At 38.2% G+C, this 21734-nt stretch overlaps 1 protein-coding gene across 3 annotated transcripts; it reads left to right on the forward strand.

Moving 5' to 3' along the window:
- The first annotated feature begins 1052 nt into the window (after positions 1-1052).
- Positions 1053-17755, forward strand: LOC122091480 (DEAD-box ATP-dependent RNA helicase 15). 3 transcript variants are annotated; one of them, XM_042661459.1, is made up of 12 exons: positions 1053-1877; positions 2213-2329; positions 4728-4828; positions 5478-5650; positions 5785-6016; positions 6219-6337; positions 7263-7319; positions 7407-7591; positions 16811-16955; positions 17052-17135; positions 17222-17285; positions 17464-17755. In XM_042661459.1, exons 2-12 carry the CDS (start codon positions 2214-2216, stop codon positions 17472-17474), a joined length of 1287 nt encoding a protein of 428 aa, XP_042517393.1. In that variant the 5' UTR covers positions 1053-1877; position 2213; the 3' UTR covers positions 17475-17755. The 3 variants fall into 3 exon arrangements, with proteins under 3 accessions (XP_042517393.1, XP_042517392.1, XP_042517394.1); XM_042661458.1 differs by lacking the exon at positions 1053-1877 and adding an exon at positions 1915-2117; XM_042661460.1 differs by lacking the exons at positions 1053-1877; positions 4728-4828 and having other exon boundaries at positions 5345-5650.
- The last annotated feature ends 3979 nt before the right edge of the window (positions 17756-21734 follow it).

Genomic DNA, 21734 nt, shown 5'->3' on the forward strand with positions numbered 1-21734 from the left:
CGTGACTAACATTGGACTTCAATCTGAGATCGTTTTTACCATCAAACCTAAAAATAAAATAAGGGGAAAATGTTATTTTTATGATCCGAGAGGAAACGATAGGGTTTCCAATAGATTATCATTGTTCATTTGAAATTTTGAAGTCTTCTGCTTGTAATCGTAGAGAGATTTCAAGTTTCCATAAAAAAAAAAAAAAATGTAGAGAGATTTCAGAGTTCATTGAAAACCTGCATGAGTTTTTTTTTCCTTTTTTGAGTAACGATTAGTAGAAGAAATTCAAGTTCGAGCTTGGTATTCAACTATCTTGGCTGTCGGGGAGAAAACAAGGTGGGTGGAAAATCAAAATTTCCCCTGTCCTGGATGTTTTACAGAGACTTTATCAGCTTAGATGTATTTTTTTTTTCTCTTTTCTACCCAGTTTGCTCCTAATGCTGGAGCTTCATCTTTGTATTGAAGAAGAAGAAAGAAAGAAAATTATTTTCATTCTCCACTTAAGCCATTCACGCATCCACCCCTTCTTGCAATAGATCCTGCGACCATGGCCAGAGGGATCAATTCCCCTTTCCATTTGGATTCTCCGGCGGTTGGGAGTCCCCCTAAACTGCAGGTAGACGATCGGCAATTCGAGTCCCGAGCGTGAACCCAGAAAGTATCGTGGGATTTCTCTTTCTATTTTCCTTAATTATGAGTTTGGTATCAGATGTTTCGTATGTCCATCGCATTCTCTACGCTCTCAATAATCTAGGCCACTTGATTAGAAATCTCCACGTGTCAAGTTATGGTGCCGTGCTATACGATGTGTAGCACACCACTGCGCTTCAGAGGATCGAAATCCGCCATTACGCCTTAGATCCATGAAGTTGCATTGATCGACCATAGCACGAAAGGTAGCAGTGTCACGCAAACCAGTATAGTTTCCACCTTTTTCATGCCTACCCAAGTAGGAGTTGAAATCTCCTATACATAACCATTCATCATTGCGAGAAGCACCTAAAGAACAAATTTTATCCCAAACCTTCTGTCGCAAGGCTTTAATAGGGTCTTCATACACCATAGAGAGCATGAATTTGTGACCTTGACCAGAATAAACTTCGCTGTCAATAATTCTGTCATCAGCAAATAAAACTCTTGAACAAATATGAGCTTGCCAAAACACCGCAAGACCTCCTGAAGCACCCCTTGCATCTACCGAATAGCAACCATGAAACCTTACCAAAAAAAAAAAAAAATAGCAACCATGAAATTTCAACTTTCGACGAAGCTTTTCAATTCTGTCCGCTCGGCACTTAGATTCAATAATGAACAAGATATCTGAAGATTCAGACTTGGAGAGGTTCAGAAGTGACCTAACTGCCCGGGGCTCCCCAAACCCCGACAGTTCCAACCAACCACCCTCATGGTGACCCGCGGGACTGATAAACCCCAGTCTCCACGGGTCCAACCGATAAAAAATGCATTTGAGAATTCACTTGGATATCGCACTGAGATGTTGAGGAATTGTGTTCTTCCGTCACAGTTTCCTTTGCTTATCTTCTAGTGTGCTGGGGTCTCTTAGAGGGTGTTTGGTTCAGTAAATCTTTGAGATAACATTGTATAGAATGATAATTTTTAATTTTAGGAATTGTTTGATTCCACTAGGATAACCCTCATATCTGAACACCCTACTTTCCATGAATGACCATTTTACACAAGATGTGCTTCAAATCTGAGTTCAAAACACCTAAACTCAGATCTGATCAACGTTTTTTCGACCTAGTTTAAAAGGAAGACCCCTCAAATGGCGACATACTCACCCCGCGATATCTCCAAGTCCCGACCTGCGACCTGCGACTAGCGACTTGCGAGGAATCTCACCGAGAGTCCGCCGTTGGTGACTGGTAAGCCCTCCATCTCTCTCTCTCTCTCTCGATTTCATGGAGTTGTAGGTTTGGCTCTCTCCCCTTCTCTCTATCTTCTTCTCCAATTCCCTTGCGCAAAGTACCTGCAGCGTGGGGATTTCATCTCTTCTCTTACTCTTTTTGGTTTTTTCAAATTCTTTTTCTCCTTTTATTTTACTTGCAGACGCCTTAGCCCTCTAACCTTAAACCCTAATTTTCTAATTTTCAGCGGATTCAGAGGTAAAGACTTGCGAAGCTTTGCAAACCCTAGTCTATTTTTTTTTTTTTTTCAGTCTCTTGAAACTTTATAATCCTAATTTTATTCCTTTGTTTAGAATGGGTGAAGTCAAGGAAAACGATGCTTACGAGGAGGAGCTTCTTGAGTATGAAGAAGAAGATGACAAGGCCCCCGATTCCGTCGCGGCCAAGGGCACCGGCGAAACAACGAAGAAGTAAATCTTTTTGCTCTTTCCATTAGCATTGCTGTGATTTTAGTTCGTGGGCGTTTATTTATTGTTGGGGATTTATGCATATTAGGGATAAAATTTCAAGAACTTCGTTAGACTCCAGGATGTTACGTTGCTTGTTTACTGCAATTAAAAGATGTTGCTTCAGAGTAATATACTACAATAGTTGAATCCTTAGAGTTTCGTGGCCGGTTTGATACTTATTTTGAGGTTCTCTCTTCATGCCTTTTTGGTTTGTTTGGGTAGATCTGTATCCTATCGGTAATATTATGGTATACTCTTGCAACTAATTTTAGTAAAATGAGATTTTTTCTTGGTTACGTTTCAGGTCGTTGACCATGAGGTGGTCAAGTACTGTAATTTACTTTTCAATCAAAGTATGGATGTACGTTTGAGAACTTGATTTTAGATATTGGGTATGCCGCATATTTTATTTTATTTTTTGGTGGCTGCCTCATGGTAGTGCAGTTGTGTAGATGTGATTTGATGACAATCTCTTGGTCCAAGAAACATGCGTTCTTTAATCAGTAAATAGAGTTTGCAAAACTCTATAAAATTGTTGTGCTAGAGTCATTTTGGGAATGGTTGACCCCCTCATTCCTCCCCTCACCCACCCCCCCCCCCCCAAACAAAAAAAAATGAGGGAAAGAAGATGAAAAGAGTATGTTTGAATTCTAGTTCAATTCTACTTCTGTGCTTAGAATGCTTAGTTATTTGATAGTTCCATGCAGGTTTTTGCTTGGTTTTTTATTTGTGACCTACATCCTTGTCCGTGTTCCTTCTCTTGAAATGCCATTTCAACACAACTTTGATTCTTAAGAGCGTTAAACTGTGAACCATGCCTTGTTGTTTGATGGCTCTTTACCCCCTTGTGTTTTCCTGATTTCCCCCCCAAGAGTGCTGTTTTGATTGCGTCTTGTGTGTGTTAAATTTTCATTCTATTTCTGATGCAGAATTGAAGCTGAATTGAGTTGACTTGTCTGGTAATGTCGTCCGGGTCCAATTGGATTTTTGTGTTTAGTAGGATATCTTAGGATTTATTTTATTTAGGAAAGATTAAGTTATTTTATTTGGGAAGATATATAATCTTTTATTTTTGGTAGTTGTTAGACAAGTGCGGAGTTTCCAATTTGAGTGTTATTTTGTTTATAATTTCATTAATTAGAACTTAGAAAGTAAGGAGGATATGCTATTTTAGTTTTAGATTTTAATTAGGCAAGTTTTAATCCCAATTTATTATATAAATGCATGTAACCCAAGTAATTGGCTATGTTTTGAAGAATGAAATGAATGAATGGTTATGGTGCTGCGTAGGTGCTTAATCCTAGTCGTGTGACCATCCTCTCCCCCCCCTCTTGTGCAATTCTCTCTCTCCCCCTTCCCCATCAATTGGTGGCTGCTTCTTTACTGTTCTTGCTGGAGTGTATCATGATATTTCCTGCTGCCCTGTTTCGAAGTGGATCTTGGTGACCCATAGGAATCGATAGATCTCCTCATCTCATCTTCTTTCTTCATAAAATTTTGGGTTTTAGTTCATCATTGCGGTGCGACTCTAACCCTGGCCTGAAAGTGATCCCTGCTGTGAGTGATTAATCTACAACCCTAACCAGATCTGTACCAGCCGTCCTGGTGATTCCAGGAGTTGAATCTGAACATAATACCTGATCTTTTGGGTTTATTTTGGTGAGTCTGATAGAGCTGGAAGATGCAATCCTATACTTGCAATTTCAGCCCAATCCTAGGCCTGACCAGTGAGATCCTTCACTTGGAATAGAGGCAACTCTCGCTGGTTTTGGGGAGTTCGAAGGTTGAAGATGACTCTTCAGTCGTGACTTACGTTTTAACATTCTTTTCTGTTCTTCCCATATACCCCTCCCTTGGCCCTTTAATACCTCGTGTCCTTTTTTAACTTTGATTCCAAGAATACCCTTACCCATCTTTGTTACTTTTATACTTCTAAGTGGAAGTTCTTTGAATTACGATTCTGCCACCCCTTATTAGATACTTCAAGTTATTTTTAGAACTGCCATTATTCTTGATATTTGGTTATTTCACTATTGAATGGGCCCATAAGCAATCAGATTCTGGTTTTGGAGCCTAGATTGCATCAATTTCAGTCCAAGGCCTTGCATATTTCTTGTTGCCCTCGTCTGGATATGTAGTTGGGGCATATGTTGTGTGTGATGTGATTTGAATTTTGTGACAGCAGCTCCATTTTTTCTGTATCAGTTAGTAAACTATATAGCATATGCATGTTTTGTTTAAATGCTTGGGCTTGCTCTTGGGGGGAGATTGGTCAAGTTCGCTTTTTCTTTGATACTTGAGATAGTCTTTTTAATGCAATAATCTAATCTTCCTTCTGTTGTAATCTTTTGTGGTGTAGGGGCTATGTTGGAATTCACAGCTCGGGATTCAGAGATTTTCTTTTGAAGCCAGAGCTTCTTCGAGCAATTGTTGACTCAGGGTTCGAGCATCCTTCAGAAGGCAAAGACTTTTTTTAGATTAATGTTATTTGTTGCAGCAATAATATTTATTTGGATGGATAATGAATCTCGCTTCTATTCTACTATGAAGTTCAGGATGCACTGGATTTATTTGCAAATAATAGCATGATTTTTCAACTCTTCACCAATAGACATAACTTTTTGCACATGCACATTTAGTATTCTGATCCCTTCGATCTGCTGACAAAATAATTTAAAAACACTTGCAAGTTGCAAGTCATAACATTTGTTACTGCTCGAGTTCCCAAATCAATGAATATGACGGATCATCATTTCATTGTCGAATCATATTCATTTATCACAGTTTATTCATCTTCTCATATATAGATTGATGTGGCGGGTTATTTTTGGCTGAAAAGGTCTTTTGTGTTAATTATGGAAACATTTTGTTCGTGTGGTCACCTTTTGGGGATATAGGAAATTATATTGCATCTTTCTATATATAGATTTTCATGCATGTTGCCTGCTCTTAAGGATTTTGCTTGTATCTTTCCAGGTAACATACTACTTCATACTCTTGATTTCGCGACAGAACTGCTTGGGTAAACCTTTCAATTAAAAGGATCCGGGAGGTCTTATTTTACTTACTGAGTGTTCCTTCGCTCCGATTTTGTTTGGTTCTTCATCAGTGCAACATGAGTGCATCCCTCAGGCCATCTTGGGAATGGATGTCATCTGCCAAGCAAAATCTGGGATGGGGAAAACTGCTGTCTTTGTTCTCTCAACTTTGCAGCAGATTGAGCCAGTTGCAGGCCAAGTTGCTGCCCTTGTTTTGTGCCATACAAGGGAATTAGCATACCAGGTATGTCTTTGAGACTAAGGTCCTCATGTTGTGGCTTATTCTGTCAAGATTGGGCTTCAATTTCTGTTACTGTATATAACTCTTTAAAGGATTTGTGGTACTTCCAACTACTAATTGTCCGCTACTGACTGCAGATTTGTCATGAGTTTGAGAGATTCAGTACCTACTTGCCAGATATCAAGGTTGCTGTATTCTATGGGGGCGTCAATATCAAAACTCACAAAGATTTACTGAAGAATGAGTGCCCACATATTGTTGTTGGAACACCTGGAAGGATATTGGCGCTAGCAAGAGAGAAGGACCTTTCGTTGAAGAATGTCAGGCATTTTATCCTTGATGAATGTGACAAGATGCTTGAGTCACTTGGTATGTTTTTATCTTTTAATTCTTCAAAAGGTTCTTAAGTTATTTTCTCTATGTTGTTTTTTCTTTCTTTATTTCATGTAACGTTACTGTCATCACATCTTCATCTTTAGACTTCTAAACCGTAGGAAGTTTTAATGCATTTCTTCTTTGTTCCCCATGCATATGCTTCCAGTCTCTTATCACTGATATTTATGTTGTGCAGACATGAGAAGAGATGTCCAGGAGATTTTCAAGATGACCCCTCATGATAAGCAAGTCATGATGTTTTCAGCGACACTCAGCAAGGAGATACGCCCTGTTTGCAAGAGATTTATGCAAGATGTAATGTCCTGTGGCCAGTATTATTCAAATTTAGAAATCAATACTTTTTATACTACTGGCTGCTTCTGCTTCTCCTCTTCTATTCTTTATCTCTTTTGTTGGGGGCCAGGGGTGGTTAAGGGTTCTTATTCGAGTACTGTATGAGTGGCTTGTATGCTGGGAGCGGCAGGATTTGCCGTTATTTTCTGTGGTTTCCATTTCATCGTGTATTTTGAGTTATATCTCTGGCCACTGCTCCTGATATCTTAGACAAGTGCTGCTGCTTCTGCATCTCCTATTCAATTCTTTTTCTCTTGTTGGGGGCTAGGGGCGGGTAAGGGTTCTTATTTGAGTACAATATAAGTGGCTTGTATACTGGGAGCGGCAGGATTTACCGTTATTTACTGTGATGTCCATTTCATTGTGTATTTTTGAGTTATTTCTGTCGCCACGGCTGCTGCTTCTGTTTCTCCTCTTCTATTCTTTTTCTCTTTTGTTGGGGGCCGGTGGTGGTTAAGGGTTCTTATTTGAGTACAATATAAGTGGCTTGTATACTGGGATTGGCAGGATTTACCGTTATTTACTTCTTCTTTTTTTTTTTTTTTTTTTTTTTTTGAGTTATTTCTGTTGCCACCGCGCCTGATTCCAAGGCCAGTGCAGCTTTTTCTGCTTCTCCTCTTCTGTTATTTCTCTCTTTTATTGAGGGGGCCACGGGCAGTTAAGGGTTCTTATCTGAGTATAGCATTAGTGATTGTATACTTGGAGCGGCAGGATTATCAGATATTTACTATCGGTTGGATGAAAAGAGTTTCTATTAGGGGTGGTATTGGTAATCAGGACGCTGGGATCTTGGTCCGGGAGTTTTTCGTTCATCATTATGTACTGGATTCAATTTGTTTCGGACGGGCTCCTAATCTGCTTTCATGTGCCATTTCTCCCCTTTCAGCCTATGGAAATTTATGTGGATGATGAGGCCAAGCTGACCCTTCATGGTCTTGTACAGGTATTTTTAACAAATGTAAAATTGGTTCTTATGATTTACATTAAGCTTGTCTTTTATACTCATAAGTCACTTTTCTATTCCTTGTAGCATTACATTAAATTGAGTGAGCTTGAGAAAAACCGGAAGTTGAATGACCTACTTGATGCCTTGGACTTCAATCAAGTTGTGATTTTTGTCAAAAGCGTGAGTAGAGCAGCTGAGCTGAACAAGTTACTTGTGGAATGCAATTTTCCATCTATCTGCATCCACTCTGGGATGTCACAGGAGGAAAGGTTAGGAACAGTCATGCTAAGTTCTCTTCCATAGAAGTAGTTTCGTGCACTTCATTTTCATGTTAGACAATTTTGGTAGCTTCTGCTGCCTCTCTCTCTTTTTTTGTTCAAAGCAGTTTAGTTTATCCTGCACTCTATGAAATGGATAATTTCTTCGTGTGTTGTTGAGCTAATCTGGTTACTTGGGGAAGTTGTCTGCTCTGGTGGTTAAAAAAAAAATCAAAAAAGAGCATCCTAGTGCATGAGGCTCTTGCTACTGCAGGGTCAGGGTCTGGGAGGGGTAAATGTATGCAGCCTTACCCCCTGCTTTGCTAAAGAGACTGTTTCCAAGATTCTTTCATTGGTGGTAGTCATAATAAATGTTGTATGCAATTTGGTCTGGTTTTTTTTTTTTTTTTTTTGAGGTGTGCCACATAATGCTGTATAGTTAACCTTGGGAGTTAGTGAACAATTAATTAAAAGCATGCTACATACACATTTGTGCACATACCCACATGATGCAAAGAAACAATATCACTTACATGTACTGCTGTGAAATGGTTTAAAGGGTGTATATGGCCATATTTGCTTTATTCTCTAAAACTATTCTTTGAAACACCATAATTGCACAGCTGTTCAGTGAAATGTGTAGTAAGTGGCAATTTTTGTTAACTTTCAGATTGTTTGGGATTGCAAGCCATCTCCATCAATTCTTGGTGCTAGTTTTATTTTTACACTGAGCATGTTATTCATCATATATTATAGTATGTTCATATGTTAAAGAGTTTTTGCACTCGCCCATGTCTGCTTTAGTGATTTCTTTGATTGGATTAGGTGGGTTTGGACCCACTGACCTCCCACATTTTTTCCTTGAGACTTATCTTTGCTTCCATTTCATTGAATTCGTGATTAAGTTTTGGTTGTGTAATATGTATATGAGTTCAAATGTTGCTTAATATGTATATGAGTTCAAATACAGTTGAGTTTTTTCTTTGCTTGGTTGCTTAATATGTATGCGATTTCTATTGCACTTGAGCCTTTCTTTGTCTATCTTGACATTTTAGTTGATAGTTGAACCTTTTTATGCTATAGAAGGGCGTGGTGACTTGTGTGAGAACTGTGAGAAGTCAAGGTAGTGAATTCCCAATTACAATTGGGTTATATTAGGGATTAACTTTAAACACTTGTTTGTTTTCGTTTGTCATGGATGATTTAACCCATAACTATAGGTGATATTGAGGACATGTTTCTCAAAGAATTAAAGTGGGATGGAATGATGGATGAAGTGTAGAGGTGCGTTTAGAGTGTTGTGTGACCGACGTAGTCTTGTAAAGCTTAAAAGAAAGTTCTATAGGACAGTCGTAAGACTAGCAATGATGTACTGGGCAGAATGTTTGGGCAGTTAAGAAGTATAATATAGATAAGGATAAAGTAAGGACTAATCAGATTAGAGCTGATTTGGGAGTTGCCTTGATTCAGGTTAAGCTTTGATAAAGTCGTTTGAGGAGACGTGGCCATGTTCAATAGAGGCCTTGGGATGCACCTGTAAGGAGTGATTGGATTCAGATGGAAGGATTTAAAAGAGCTCGGGGTAGGCGTAAAATGACCATAGGGGTAATAGTGAGGAAAGACATGTATAGTCTAGGATTCTAGGTCTTTACCCTAGTATAACCTCGAATAGAGTTTTTTTAGGGCAAGGATTTAGATAGCTGACCCCATTGGTTGGGATTTTACCGAGGTGTTGTTATGTTCCTTTCTTTTTAGAGTAAATTATAGTGACCTACCCTAGAGATTCTGACAATGTCTCGACACCCCTAAGCTGGAAAAGTATTATTATTAAGTCCACTCGCTAGTAATGAGGAAAGACATGCATAGTCTAGGTTTTGACCCTAGTATGATCTTGAATAGAGCCATTTTTAGGGCAAGGATCCAGGTAGCTGACCCCACTGAGGTCGGATTTTATTGAGATGTTATGTTCCTTTCTTTTTACCTTTTTTTTAGAGTAAATTACATCCCTTGGAGATTCTGACAATGTCTCGGTACCCCCAAGTTGGAAAAGTATTACAACGAAGTCCACTCCATTAGTGGTTAGACGTTAAGTGATGACATCACCGGTTTATAATTTTTAAAATGGCCAAATTACTCTCAATGGGGGTGAACTTACAAATCTACCCTTCTCCTCATTAACTCAACGTCTTGTTGCTCTCAGTTAACCCCTCTTCTCCCTTGATCTCTATTAACCCTAGATGAAAGCCTGAGATTATCCTCAACATCCTTGGCCATAATTGTAGCACTAGCTCCATCTTTGCCTTCTCCAGTCATCCTCGTCATTCTACAACATTTTCAACGTTTTCCTCTTTTCTATTCTCCTGTCACTTTCCCATGCCCGACGTTGACACTATCAAGCTCAAGGAATCCTTCACCCATGTTGATGGTCTTCACTCATGGTCCCCTGGGTTTACCCCCTATTCGGATGAAAATCCTTGGGATTGGTGTTGTCTGCGTCAAGGGCATTATCACCGGCCTTCACCTTGGCCGATTGGGTGTCTCCGACATGATCGACAGCAACGCCCTCCGCAAGATTCTGGAATTCGTAAGTCTTAGCTTCCTCAATAACGACTTTATTGGCCCCATCCCAGAGTACAATTGCCTTTGTGCTTTTAAGGCTATCGACTTGTCCGCATAGTTGTCAAGGCGTCGCCTTGGCGTCCAGGCGGTTTGCCTGGGGCCTAGGCGACAGCCGCCTTGTTGCACTGCATGTCACCTTCTGTTTCGGCACTTATTTATGCCAAATATCATTCAAGTAAATGTTTTTAATATTTGTTATTTCATTTACTTAAGATATTATTCATAAATAAGCAAATACCCCTTATTTGAATCCAATAAAAATAGTTTAAAAATCAAATTCCAAAATGATAAAAAGTCAACCCCCCAGTCCAAGAACAAAAACTAGATTTTGGTTATAAGGACGATTTTCAACTTTTAAATGCTAGGGTTTTTCTCAATTATGAAAATTTTATAAATTCTATCATGTTAAAACATTGCTAAAAACCAAAAGTCCGGTAAAAAATATTTTGTTTTGATATTCATAAAATTATTTTCATTCAGGCGATTTTAACAGTATTCGCGCACTTAAAAATAAGTTTGACTGAAGCATTACTTTGTCATTGCAACTCAGATTTAAGTAATCTTAGACTTGTTTGAAAGCTGGTTTTATATTATAACTAATACAAAAAGTCTCATGTAAAAATAAAATCATTTGACCAGTCAAACTTATTATAGAATAAGAGCATTTCTCTAAATGTTGATTTTTTATAACTTAATATGACTTAATGTTAATTTTTTATGGTTTGATGTGGCTAAATGTTGATTTTTAATGACTTGATGTGGCTTAATCTTGATTTTTTATGATACAAGGTATATATAACTTACTAAATAATGTTAGAACATAGGAAAAATAAAAAATAACACTTGTTCGCCTAGTTCGCCCTAAGGCGGGCGCCTTCTCGCCTAAGCGCTTAGACAACCCTCTACCGCCTTGGTTCGCCTTGGCGCCGTGACAACTATGCTTGTCCGACAACAAGTTTTTCAGATATATCCCATCTAATTTCTTCTCCACGATGGGGTCTTTGGAGAAGATTTGGCTTTCCCAATTTCATCCTCCCTAGTCTCTGTTCCCTATCCCATTGGGATTTATCTTGAGGACAATCAATTCTCAAGCTCGATCCTACCCAGCGAACAGACAAGTCTGAAATCCTTCAACGCCTCCAACAACAAATTGGTAGGGGAAATCAACCTCTTGAACGACCCAACACCTTGAACTAGAGGGGTTTGGGTCGTTAGGGTTTTTTGATTGTGGGAATTTGATGGAAGATCGTGTAGCCCATGCACATGGTCTTGCATGGGCTCCAATGGCAATGAGACCCACAAAGATGAAAGAACCAAATTGGCTTAATCGAAAGGTTGAAGGAGAAGTTAAAATGGTCATTTACATTTTAAGTTTTAAGTTAATACCATCACTCTAAAAAGGGGATAGGTGTAATACTTTTCCTGCTTGGGGATGTCGAGACATTGTCAAAATCTCTAGGGGAGGGCATAGTAATATTCTCTTTTTATTTTTCCCTTGCCTGAATCCTTGTGCATCTATTGGGCTCCATCTTTTGGTTTTGCATATGACATCATACTAGGTACTTTTGGATGACTGCTGGAATCTTTTCTTTCATATTTGTTCTTGTCTTCTCATTGCTGCAAACCTAGTTGTTTTGTTCACTTAATTATTGCTTAGCTAAGTCGATAATTCCACAAACCTATACTTTTCTATAATCAACCTCATGATTTCCTAAGGTACACTATCTCACGCTTCTAAAAGTAAAACGAAAATCATGTGAAGATCTTCCTGGTATGATTACTTGAGAACCTAGATTTTAATCTTAGTCTGCCCATCATGTCATTTGTAACTTTTTTATTCTCCAAAGTTTGATCTCACAAAGGTTGTTCTTTGTACAACTCTTTAGTATTTCTCTTGTTCTTTACCGTTTTCTCTCTCTTTTTAAGCTTTCACCTTCGCATCTTCTCTTCTATGTTAGTTTGTCTTAACTTTTTTTTTTATTGGTGAATAAATAATCATTACCAAGCGAAAAGGTAAAAACATACAATCCCTAAGAAGGGGAGGGGGAAGAAAGCAAAACAAACTCAGAGAGTAAGGCTATTTCTGATGGTGGAGCTGGTCATCCCAGGAATTTACAATATGACAGTTTCTAGGGAAGAGTTTACAAGTGGAAGAAACCCGAGAAATCTTGGTCATGACATCAAAGGAGATGGAGCCCCAAATCTTATCAATATCAAGAGAGCGAGAGTTGGAGGTCCATTTCCTATGATTTATTTTCATCCAGATCTGATTTGATTTATTGTTGTGTATAAGGCGAGCTTTCCCATAATATCACAAATAGACTTTCCCTGAAACGTCATATCCATTCAAATCCACTTATTGACCAGCATTTCCACAGAGGAGGAAACAGTGCGAGCGAAGAAGAGGTGCTCAATATTATCCTGCTCGTTGCCACAGAGGATACACATAGGATCAGTTGGGATGCCTCTCTGCATGAGGAAAGATTGCGTAGGCAAGGAGTTTGTAAAAACTCTTCAAGCTACGAAGCTCTGTCCGAGGGATGTGATGCTTGAACCATATGAGTTTGTACCATGGAGGGGTCGGGCCATGAGTTCTACCAAACTCGCAAGCAGCCTTGGCAGAGGAGAGAGCTTTGAAGAGGATGGCATCCAGAGGATAGAGTCTTCTTTGCCGCTGGGATACCGGATTGACCGGTAAAGAGTTATATCCGCAAGCTGGGTCAAAGATTGAGCAGGGGGACCAATTGCCAAAAGATAAGATATCAGCCACAAGGGCATACTTGGACAAGCACGAGTTATAGAGAATTCAGGCTTTTATTGATCCACTTTGGAGGACATTGAATGCTTTCTTTCGTTAAGATCATCAAGTGACATTTCTTGATATTTCTTGCGCAGCTTCTTGTCCATAAAAAGTTCTCTGTATCATCTATTGTCTTCTCCTAAATTTCATTTAAATCTTCTTCCCATAAATATCATCTCTCCATGAGGTTTTTTAAGCCAATGCCAGCCATTTTTCTAAAAAATTAATATCCATACTGCTGGGTTGATTGCTTTCAAGGTATATTGTAGGAATGAGGAAGTGAAGGAAAAATGGAGGGTGGGCTATTTGTTTGCATTTGTTGAGAAATTTATGGGAGACAATTAGGGAGAAAAGGTGTAACTTTTGGGAAATCATAACCCGTTATCTCACCCATTACGTGGGAGAATATAGGGAAAGAAATTGAGAGTACACCTGGCTTCTCCTCTCCTCTCTTAGGGTGGAGAATAACTAATGAAGAATTTTATCCTTTAGTGTTCTCTTGATTTTTTTATGCAGAATTTCAGCAAGAACAGGAGATGGGCTTCTTGTTTTTGGTTTGGTTCACTTTCTTGGGTAAAGTTAGGTTTAGTTTTGAATGCCCAATGGGTTATATGAACCGTGGACTTAGTATTTTTGAGTTCTCCATCGTAATGGGCCAATTCTATAAGCACAATATTAGGGATTTTGGTCCTATACAGGATTGAGTAGTTACTTTATATTCTGGTTAGTTACTAGTTTCTTTAGTTTCTAATTTTATTTCCTTGATGGACTAGGCACCACCACTACTACATGGGGGCCTGTTTTTAGTAGGCTCTATTCAGTACTTTCCTTTTCGGAGGTGGTAGACTTCTCTTTATATTGTAAGAGCCATAGAGCCTCACCCATGATTTTGAATAGGTTAATGAAGCTTGGTTTTATGCCATTGTGGTTGGGGAGAGACTGACTAAAGCCATCGATGAGAGGCCTTCTTTATTACTGCTACCAAATTCCTTACTATTGAGCATTCTACACTTGCTACATCACTGTCATTGTCTGCTGTTTGTGGAGTTGAATTCTTGATCTCATAAAGCCAGCACCAAGAGAAGGTTCTTTGGATTCATCCCAGACCTGCGTCACCCTTTTGTAGAGTTATACTGCACCATATATTCAGGCCTCATTTACTGCTATTTTGGCCATCAGATTCAGTTATTATTTTTGAGTATGTAATCCTTTCTTTGAGAACTTCAATCGACCTGAGATTCAGCCTCTTTTAATGGTTAGATCTTCTCGAATCTGTGAGTTGCCTATTCTTTCCTTGTTTCTAATTTCAGAACTGTGGTGTTATCTTCACATCTGTCAGCTACCTTGAGAATTTGAAGAGTTTAAATACTGTTAGTGGCCTACTATTGATCTCAGTTTCAGTCATATCCCATGGCTGGATTCAGACATAGGTATTAAGCCACTAATTTTAGTCCTACTATCATGTCTTCTGATCTGATCAATAACTTATGTGATATTTGGAGGTCCATCTCCATTGATCAAGCCCAATAACTAATCCAACTTTAATATTGATCTGTCTGTTGGATTGTTGGTTCTGGGTTACTAAATCTGTTTATACTTTTTATTTTATTTTTCCTGATGCAACCATTAATCCAACCCTTGCATCAGCACCAAACTTTAAGGTACTGCTCCCCTACCCTAGTTACCCTTTCAGCCAGACTTGAGCTTAATCTGATCCCTTGTCCACTTTGGCTCCTGGAATATTTTTTTCTTCAGTCCTACCTGTAGGATGAGTATGGTTCTTGCTGTTTAATGAGTTTAGCTGCATTAATTTTCTTAATGCAACTAAGCAACTTGAAGGGATTTTTTACTTTCCTTTTCCTTCATGTTCTTTTTCTTTCCTCTGAAAAAACAATGACCCAGCTTACATGTTGTGATGTCGATGTAATATTGATCAATAATATCCTCTGTATGAGGATTTCTTTTAAATAATTCATACTCATCCTTCCAAATTTGTTACATGATGCTTGTCAAATTTTATCCCTTGCTATCTCACCCATTAGTGGGAGAATATGGGGAAAGAAATTTGGGGACAATTGGGCATACTGGCTTATCCTCTCCCCTCTTACAGGGTTGTGAATAACTAATGTTCCTTTCTACCCAAAAAAAAAATCTTGATTTTCTTAATGCAACCAAGCAACTATCGAAAGAGGATTTTTTTTTTCTTTCCTTTCCCTTCTCTCTCTCTCTCTCTCTCTCGGAAAAGATGTCCTAATGACAATGTATTTTCTATCCAATAATATCCTCTGAATGAAAGAAAAATCATCCCCATCCTTCCAAAATTGTTGCATGATGCTTAATGTTCTTTACTCTAAAGAAATGAGTGATTATGAAGCTTAGCCTGGTGAATCTAGACTCTGGTTGGCCTCATGTTGGCCCTTGTCCCTCACCCTGTTGAAATTCAGTTATGTTGCAAATGGTGTTTGTTCGTTCAGCTTTTATCTGACACTATTACCTTCTCTCTTGCAAATTATGGCAATCGAGTTGTCAACTGGGGAATTCATTGTTCATCAGTAGGAGAGTTCCAGGTTGCAGAATTTCATTCTCTTTTCTATCCAAAAGGGGCGAGAGGGGGGGGGTTTGCTCCCTCATTCTAAATTTTTGGTGGATTGCCTTTCATTGTTTTTATTAGGCAGGCTCAATTTGGTTCTGGATCTAATTCTCTTCTAGGACTTTAGCTTCTTATGGTATACTTGGAATAAGTTGGAAGGACAAGGGAAATGGCAAAAGTTTATATTAAAGCAGTAGAGTCATCTATGTTGTACCTAATTTTCTCCCTTATTTCTGTTCTTTCTGCTGGTAAATTTTGCCATTCAAGGTCGTTTTTTCCCTTGCAAGGGCTTGGGGAACTCTGTTGCTAAATGAAATCTAAGACCACATATTTTATGAAGTGGATTGCAGTACTAGTGGTGAAATTATATTTGATTTTTCCATTCTTGGCATGTAAACAAATGAGTTCGCTTTTAGAAGCAAGTAGGCATGCCTAATAATTTATTGATGTCTTTTCTGAAAGAAAAGTCAAGGTCAAATGCAGTATCAGAAACAATTAAGTAGTTTCATCTATTATCTATTTCTCATTTTCTTGCCTGACTTCTTTTTGAACACTGGGTTTCTCCCTGTCCCTGCTGCATCTTTTGGTTGCAGCTGTTGGCCCCCATATGGTGGTCAGGGATCTTTTTTTTTTTTTTTTTTTGGGGTTCACTAACTTCATAGACATGTTTTCTGCTGGCCATAAATAATGTAAGCCTAATTAGGCGTGTCATACTGATCAATTTGGAGATTGTCAAGTCTATTTTGTCATTTGGTTCTGAAAAGAAAAGGGAAGAGTCCAGCACACGTGTTCTGTTGTGATGCATTGCTATTGACATGTTGCTAGGCCAGGCTGGGTTTGTGCTAAGCATGACATATTAGACATAGGTAAGGAGTGGGAGTGCCTGGCTTGGCCTGGTCTGCTGGCTCTGTTAAGAACTTGGCCTGGACATACAACACCAGACCTGTGGTCAAGCCTAGGAGATGAGTAACCTGTAGCTATGCCAGGACTAGTCTATGGCACCTTTTTTGATGATATTCTAAACATTAAGGGCATTGTTTTGCTTGGTTACCATTGACCATCGGTCACATTCATTTTCATAGATATATTTATTTTTTTGGGGTAAATTCATAGACACATTAATACATCTGAACAATATGTATGAAGCCTAAGGTTGATTGGGCCATGATACGAGTTCGGTACAATGACTATTTTCTGAGTTCAATTGACATGATTTTTGCAGGTTGACACGCTACAAGGGTTTCAAGGAGGGTCATAAAAGAATTCTTGTGGCAACAGATTTGGTTGGGAGGGGAATAGACATTGAACGTGTTAACATTGTTATCAACTATGACATGCCTGATTCTGCTGATACCTACTTGCACAGGGTTGGCCCTCCCTTTTGTCATTCTTCTCTGCTGTCTATTCTTTCAGTGAATTCACTGTTACTTAGCTTTTCTTTGCTTTATTCAAATTCTTAACAGGTGGGAAGAGCTGGCAGGTTTGGCACCAAAGGACTTGCAATTACATTTGTCTCATCTGCTTCCGACTCTGATGTCCTCAATCAGGTTGAAAAGATTGTCAGAATCTAATGCATTTTTACGTTTTGGAATTCTATTAGACTTCTCTAAATTGCTTTATGGTTTGAGTGCAGGTTCAAGAGAGGTTTGAAGTGGACATAAAAGAACTGCCAGAGCAGATCGATACCTCTACTTACAGTATGTATTCACCTTCGTTGGTTTTGAGTTGGAACTTTGTGTCTCTAGGGCATTAAACTGTATCCTGTTTATGACTTGAGATCCATTTATCTTAACCAAGGAATTTATCTCTGGTTTGTTTTACAATTTTGGAATATGTACTGTTGTGTAAACCTTTCTTTTGGTGGTTGTCTTGCAGTGCCATCTTGATGCAGTTGTTTGGCTGGGGTGGATGTGTAATTCTATTTATTGCAAAAGATGGAAGATGGTCATCTATAAGAGCTGTATGAGATTGAATTCTTGTTCTACGACATTGCAATGGATTTGATGCTTGCCAAGACGCGGGTTTTTATTTTTTTTGGGTGGGGGGAGTGTTGAGCCGCCGTTTTTGCATTTATATGTAATTGTTAAATGAAGTTTAGAGCAAAATAGTACATTGAAAAATGCCATGTAGGATAGTAATTCTGTAACTTTGGTGCATTGACGAGGAACCTTAACCGTGCCTTGCTACTGACTTTATGGTATTGCTCTTTAAGAAAAGCTGCAGCGTTTTCCACTATAACGGGCGTTAAAGAGGGCAGAATTCGGATTAACACATTTTGTTTTCCTATGTTATTGTGGTTAGTGGTTATTTTAGTTGGGATAATGGTTTCTATGGGGGAGTGTGGCCGCGCTCAGACATTGGAGTGTAATGACATCTCCACCTACAATTGAATGCAAAATCTAGAAGAAAAATGATGCCTCTGTTGATGCTTTATTAGCACAGGTCACCGTCCAGGCTGTTTTTGAAAGTTTGGCCATCGTTATTTTTAGTTGGCCAAGTTTTCAATGCACAGCCACGAACTGATGGGACATGCCTTTGAACCGTTTTGGTGGAGTGGGTTGGGCTGGATTGAGTAGAAGTGTAATTAGACATCCTCTTTCCATACTTTGGTTGAAGGCGTACGTTCTCCTCTATGGAGAAAACAAAATTATGTTTTGACTTTCATGATTCATTAGAGTGCGGGGTGGGCCTGGGGGGGTGTGTAATCATAGAGCATAGTTATTTAATTTGGATTTGGGAATTATTCGGAATAATTTGTTTTACTAATTCAATGATTCGGTCAAAATATCGGTGAGGATTAAAAGGTTTGGATTCGTAAATTATTGGTTTATAAAAATAAAAAAGCAGAGAGTGAGAGACTGAGAGGAGGGGAATGAGGAACTGGATTAATGTCACTCATTATGCATATTCACCTAGAGAGAGTCAGTTGAAAAATGGGGTGAGATTTTTTGGGTAGAATATAAGATTACCTTAGGAAGGATAAGCTTTGTCGGTTTCTATTAAAAACAAGAATAAAAATAACATTGAGTAACAAATGCATGATAATCACAGTATTTCTAAAGTTTATTGATTTATTTTAAAGTTTGTTGTTGTTGTTGTTGTTGTTTTTTTTTTTTTTTTCATGTGATAAAATTTGATTTTAATTCAGATAAAATTCGGTTCGATATAATTATTCGTGAATTTTAAAAAAAATCTATAAAGTCAAGATTTTTTTAGAATTTTTTATTTGATTCAAATTCAAATTGAGTTATTCGTAAAATTCGTTAAAATTCTGTTCGACCGAATAATTCGAATAATTTGGAGAATGAAATAACTAGATCCTAGAGTAGATGAGGAAACTCTCAACCTCTTGTGGGCTCAGGCTTAGGTTCATCTGTAGTATGCACGGGCTAGATGTGTTAAAACTGTCCTTAGATACTTTGGTAAGAATTTTTCCACATGCCTTGCTACTTGGATAGATGATGTGGCTATTATGTGCATTAGAGATGTAATGCTTTGGATTAGTCAAGAGTCAAATTTTAGAATTTAATTCAATCAAATACCCTCTCAACATTTGGAATGGATGGACCATACGAGCCTATTGGTGATGAAGGGAATGACAAGATATGTTTCCTTATCATGTCCAACGAAAGAAATGACGAATAGAAGATTAAAAAGAGAAGGGAAAGGCAGGGCCCGCTGTCAGGCTTCTCAGCCATGTGTTTGCCTCTCTCCTCTTACTACTGAAAAGACCCTCTACTTGTAGATGTCCCTACACTATGTCAACTGCCCGCTAGTTTACCTGGAGCTGGTGGTATGCCAAACTCTCTTCTATAAAATTTATAGATAAATGATTTACAGGAAAGAATGTTTACACAAGTATGAGGGAAGAGGTTGAAGCCACCGCTGGTGTACCGCAAGCTAGCACTCTCTATATCTATTTCTCTCTTCCCCTTTGAAATGTACCCCTAACCCTCTTCTACAATGGACATAGAATCCCAATATACAGGGAAGAATGTTCATTCTAAAAAAGCATGGACCGTTGCTTGATAGTCCGAAAAAAGGCAGTGTCTCAGCTTTAAACCCACTAGCAGAAACATATATAGAGATGACTTTCCTCCACCAAAAAATACCAACAACAACCATTTTACTAGGCATATCAGGTTTTCATTGATCGAAAATAGCTCAAATTTTTAGCTATATAGATTTGTCATAACATGGAAGATCACAAAAATTTCTTGAGGAGTCAATTACTATCATTCCCATACACTTAGTCTATATTTATTGATACTCCCTTACTTCAAACTTTTTTTTTTCTTTGATACTTCCCTATATTTGACCTTTTACCTCTTCTTCTCCCCTGTTATTTTTATATACCAAAATACCCATCTTTTCCGCTTCTTTTTTTTTTTTTTTTACTAGAAGAACCAAGAATTATATTAAAAATGAAGAAAGAAAGAATATAGTACAAGAGGAAAAAACGAGAAAGCAAGCAAAGGAAGAGGATCTGAAAGTGTCTTTCCCACCTTCGGCATGGCCATCAGCAGGAAAGAGCTCCACTGGAACTCAACTTAACAAAAGCATTTGAGAACTACGAAAATCTGTAACGAGGACGCATATTGGCATCCCGCTCTAGCTCCAAAGAGACCAATGAAGGCCAAGTGAGGACAAGATCAAAGATATCTAGTCTTGTAGCTGATTTTTCCAGAAAGTCTGCTACTGGATTAGCCTCATGTTTGAGATTTTAAATGTAACCGCAAGCGTACGGATCAGTGTAGCTACGGGTCAAACACAGGGAGAACAGTCACTTTATTTATTTTTTATTTCTTTTAATAATGCGAAAGTGAACCGATTAATGGTTGTGATCTAATTCTAAATACCGTCCTAAACATATGTATCTAAAATAACGTCCTAACCATTCGTCATCTAAGAATTTAAAGACACAAGCCACGCAATTAAAAATAAATAAATAAATAACTGAAAAAAAACAACCCACGTAGTTTAAAAAAAATAATAATAATAAATGAAAAAAAATGCTGAAATAAAAATAAAGTAAAAGAAAGGGGGGAAAGCTAGAGAGAGACTCACAAGTAGGTTTCTTTACTTAGCCCGAGGGATGCATCATAATATGAGCTTCCCTACTTGACCAGAGAGTCACTTTTACAAGGGTTACTCTACTTGGCTTTAGGGAAAGGGAGACAATTAAAATAAAAACAATAAATTGATGGTTCTATGGTTAGGAGGGGCAAAGCCAACACATACACTAGCCATGAACCTTGGGGGAAAGGGATAGCAATAATGTAACGATTGAAATTAAAATCCTAAATTAAGAAAGAAAGAGTAGTCAGAAGAGGGAATAAGAGGGGGGGAGAGAAGACTACTGAGGGAGTCTACTTACATGAACTTCAACCCTTGAACTGAAAACTTGATCGATTTGAGATACTACCGGTACTAAAAACCAGATCTAGAATAAACCAAATCTGAAATTTCTAGTACTAGAGAAAACAAATCTGAAGAAAAAAATTGAACTTGAAAGACATGCTTCATAGCTTGTTCTTGTCACCTAGAACTAAGCCTAGAACTAGAACTTGAAAATTACAACTTCAACTACTTAAATAATAAAAATAAAAGACTGAATAAAAAATAAAAGTGCTTGCATTAATTGAATGAAAGAACTTACAAAAGTGTTTAAAGCATAAACCTAGAACTAGAGATAGAGAAAGAGAAAACTAGAGAAAGAGATAGAGCGACAAAAAAAACCCTAGAAGAAGAATGTATTAGAGAGGAAGAGAGGGACAATTTTTTAGAGTTTTGTGGATTCCTTTTTATAGGGAATAGGAGAGAGAGAAGGACGTCCAAGGGTGGATCCCCTTGGATGATTTTGTGGTGAGGTGGAGGAGAGAGAAGAGAGAAAACGTGTGGAGAGATCTCCCACGATTTTCTTGCCTTTTTTTCCCTATTTTTTCTCTTTTTTTCTATTTTTCTCTCTTCTTGCACAAGAAACCCCCCTTGGCCGATTTTCCTTGCTTGGATTTGGACAATATTCTATTTTAAATGGGAAATTCCATCCATGCCCTTGTCTTTTCTTTTCTTTTTTTTCTTCTTTCTTATTTTTTTGTCTTTATTTTCTCTCTCTTCTTCAAACTTGCGTATAACTATCTTGGCCG

This window comes from Macadamia integrifolia, chromosome 10 (genome assembly GCF_013358625.1).
Source record: "Macadamia integrifolia cultivar HAES 741 chromosome 10, SCU_Mint_v3, whole genome shotgun sequence".
In the NCBI taxonomy this organism is placed as follows: domain Eukaryota; kingdom Viridiplantae; phylum Streptophyta; class Magnoliopsida; order Proteales; family Proteaceae; genus Macadamia; species Macadamia integrifolia.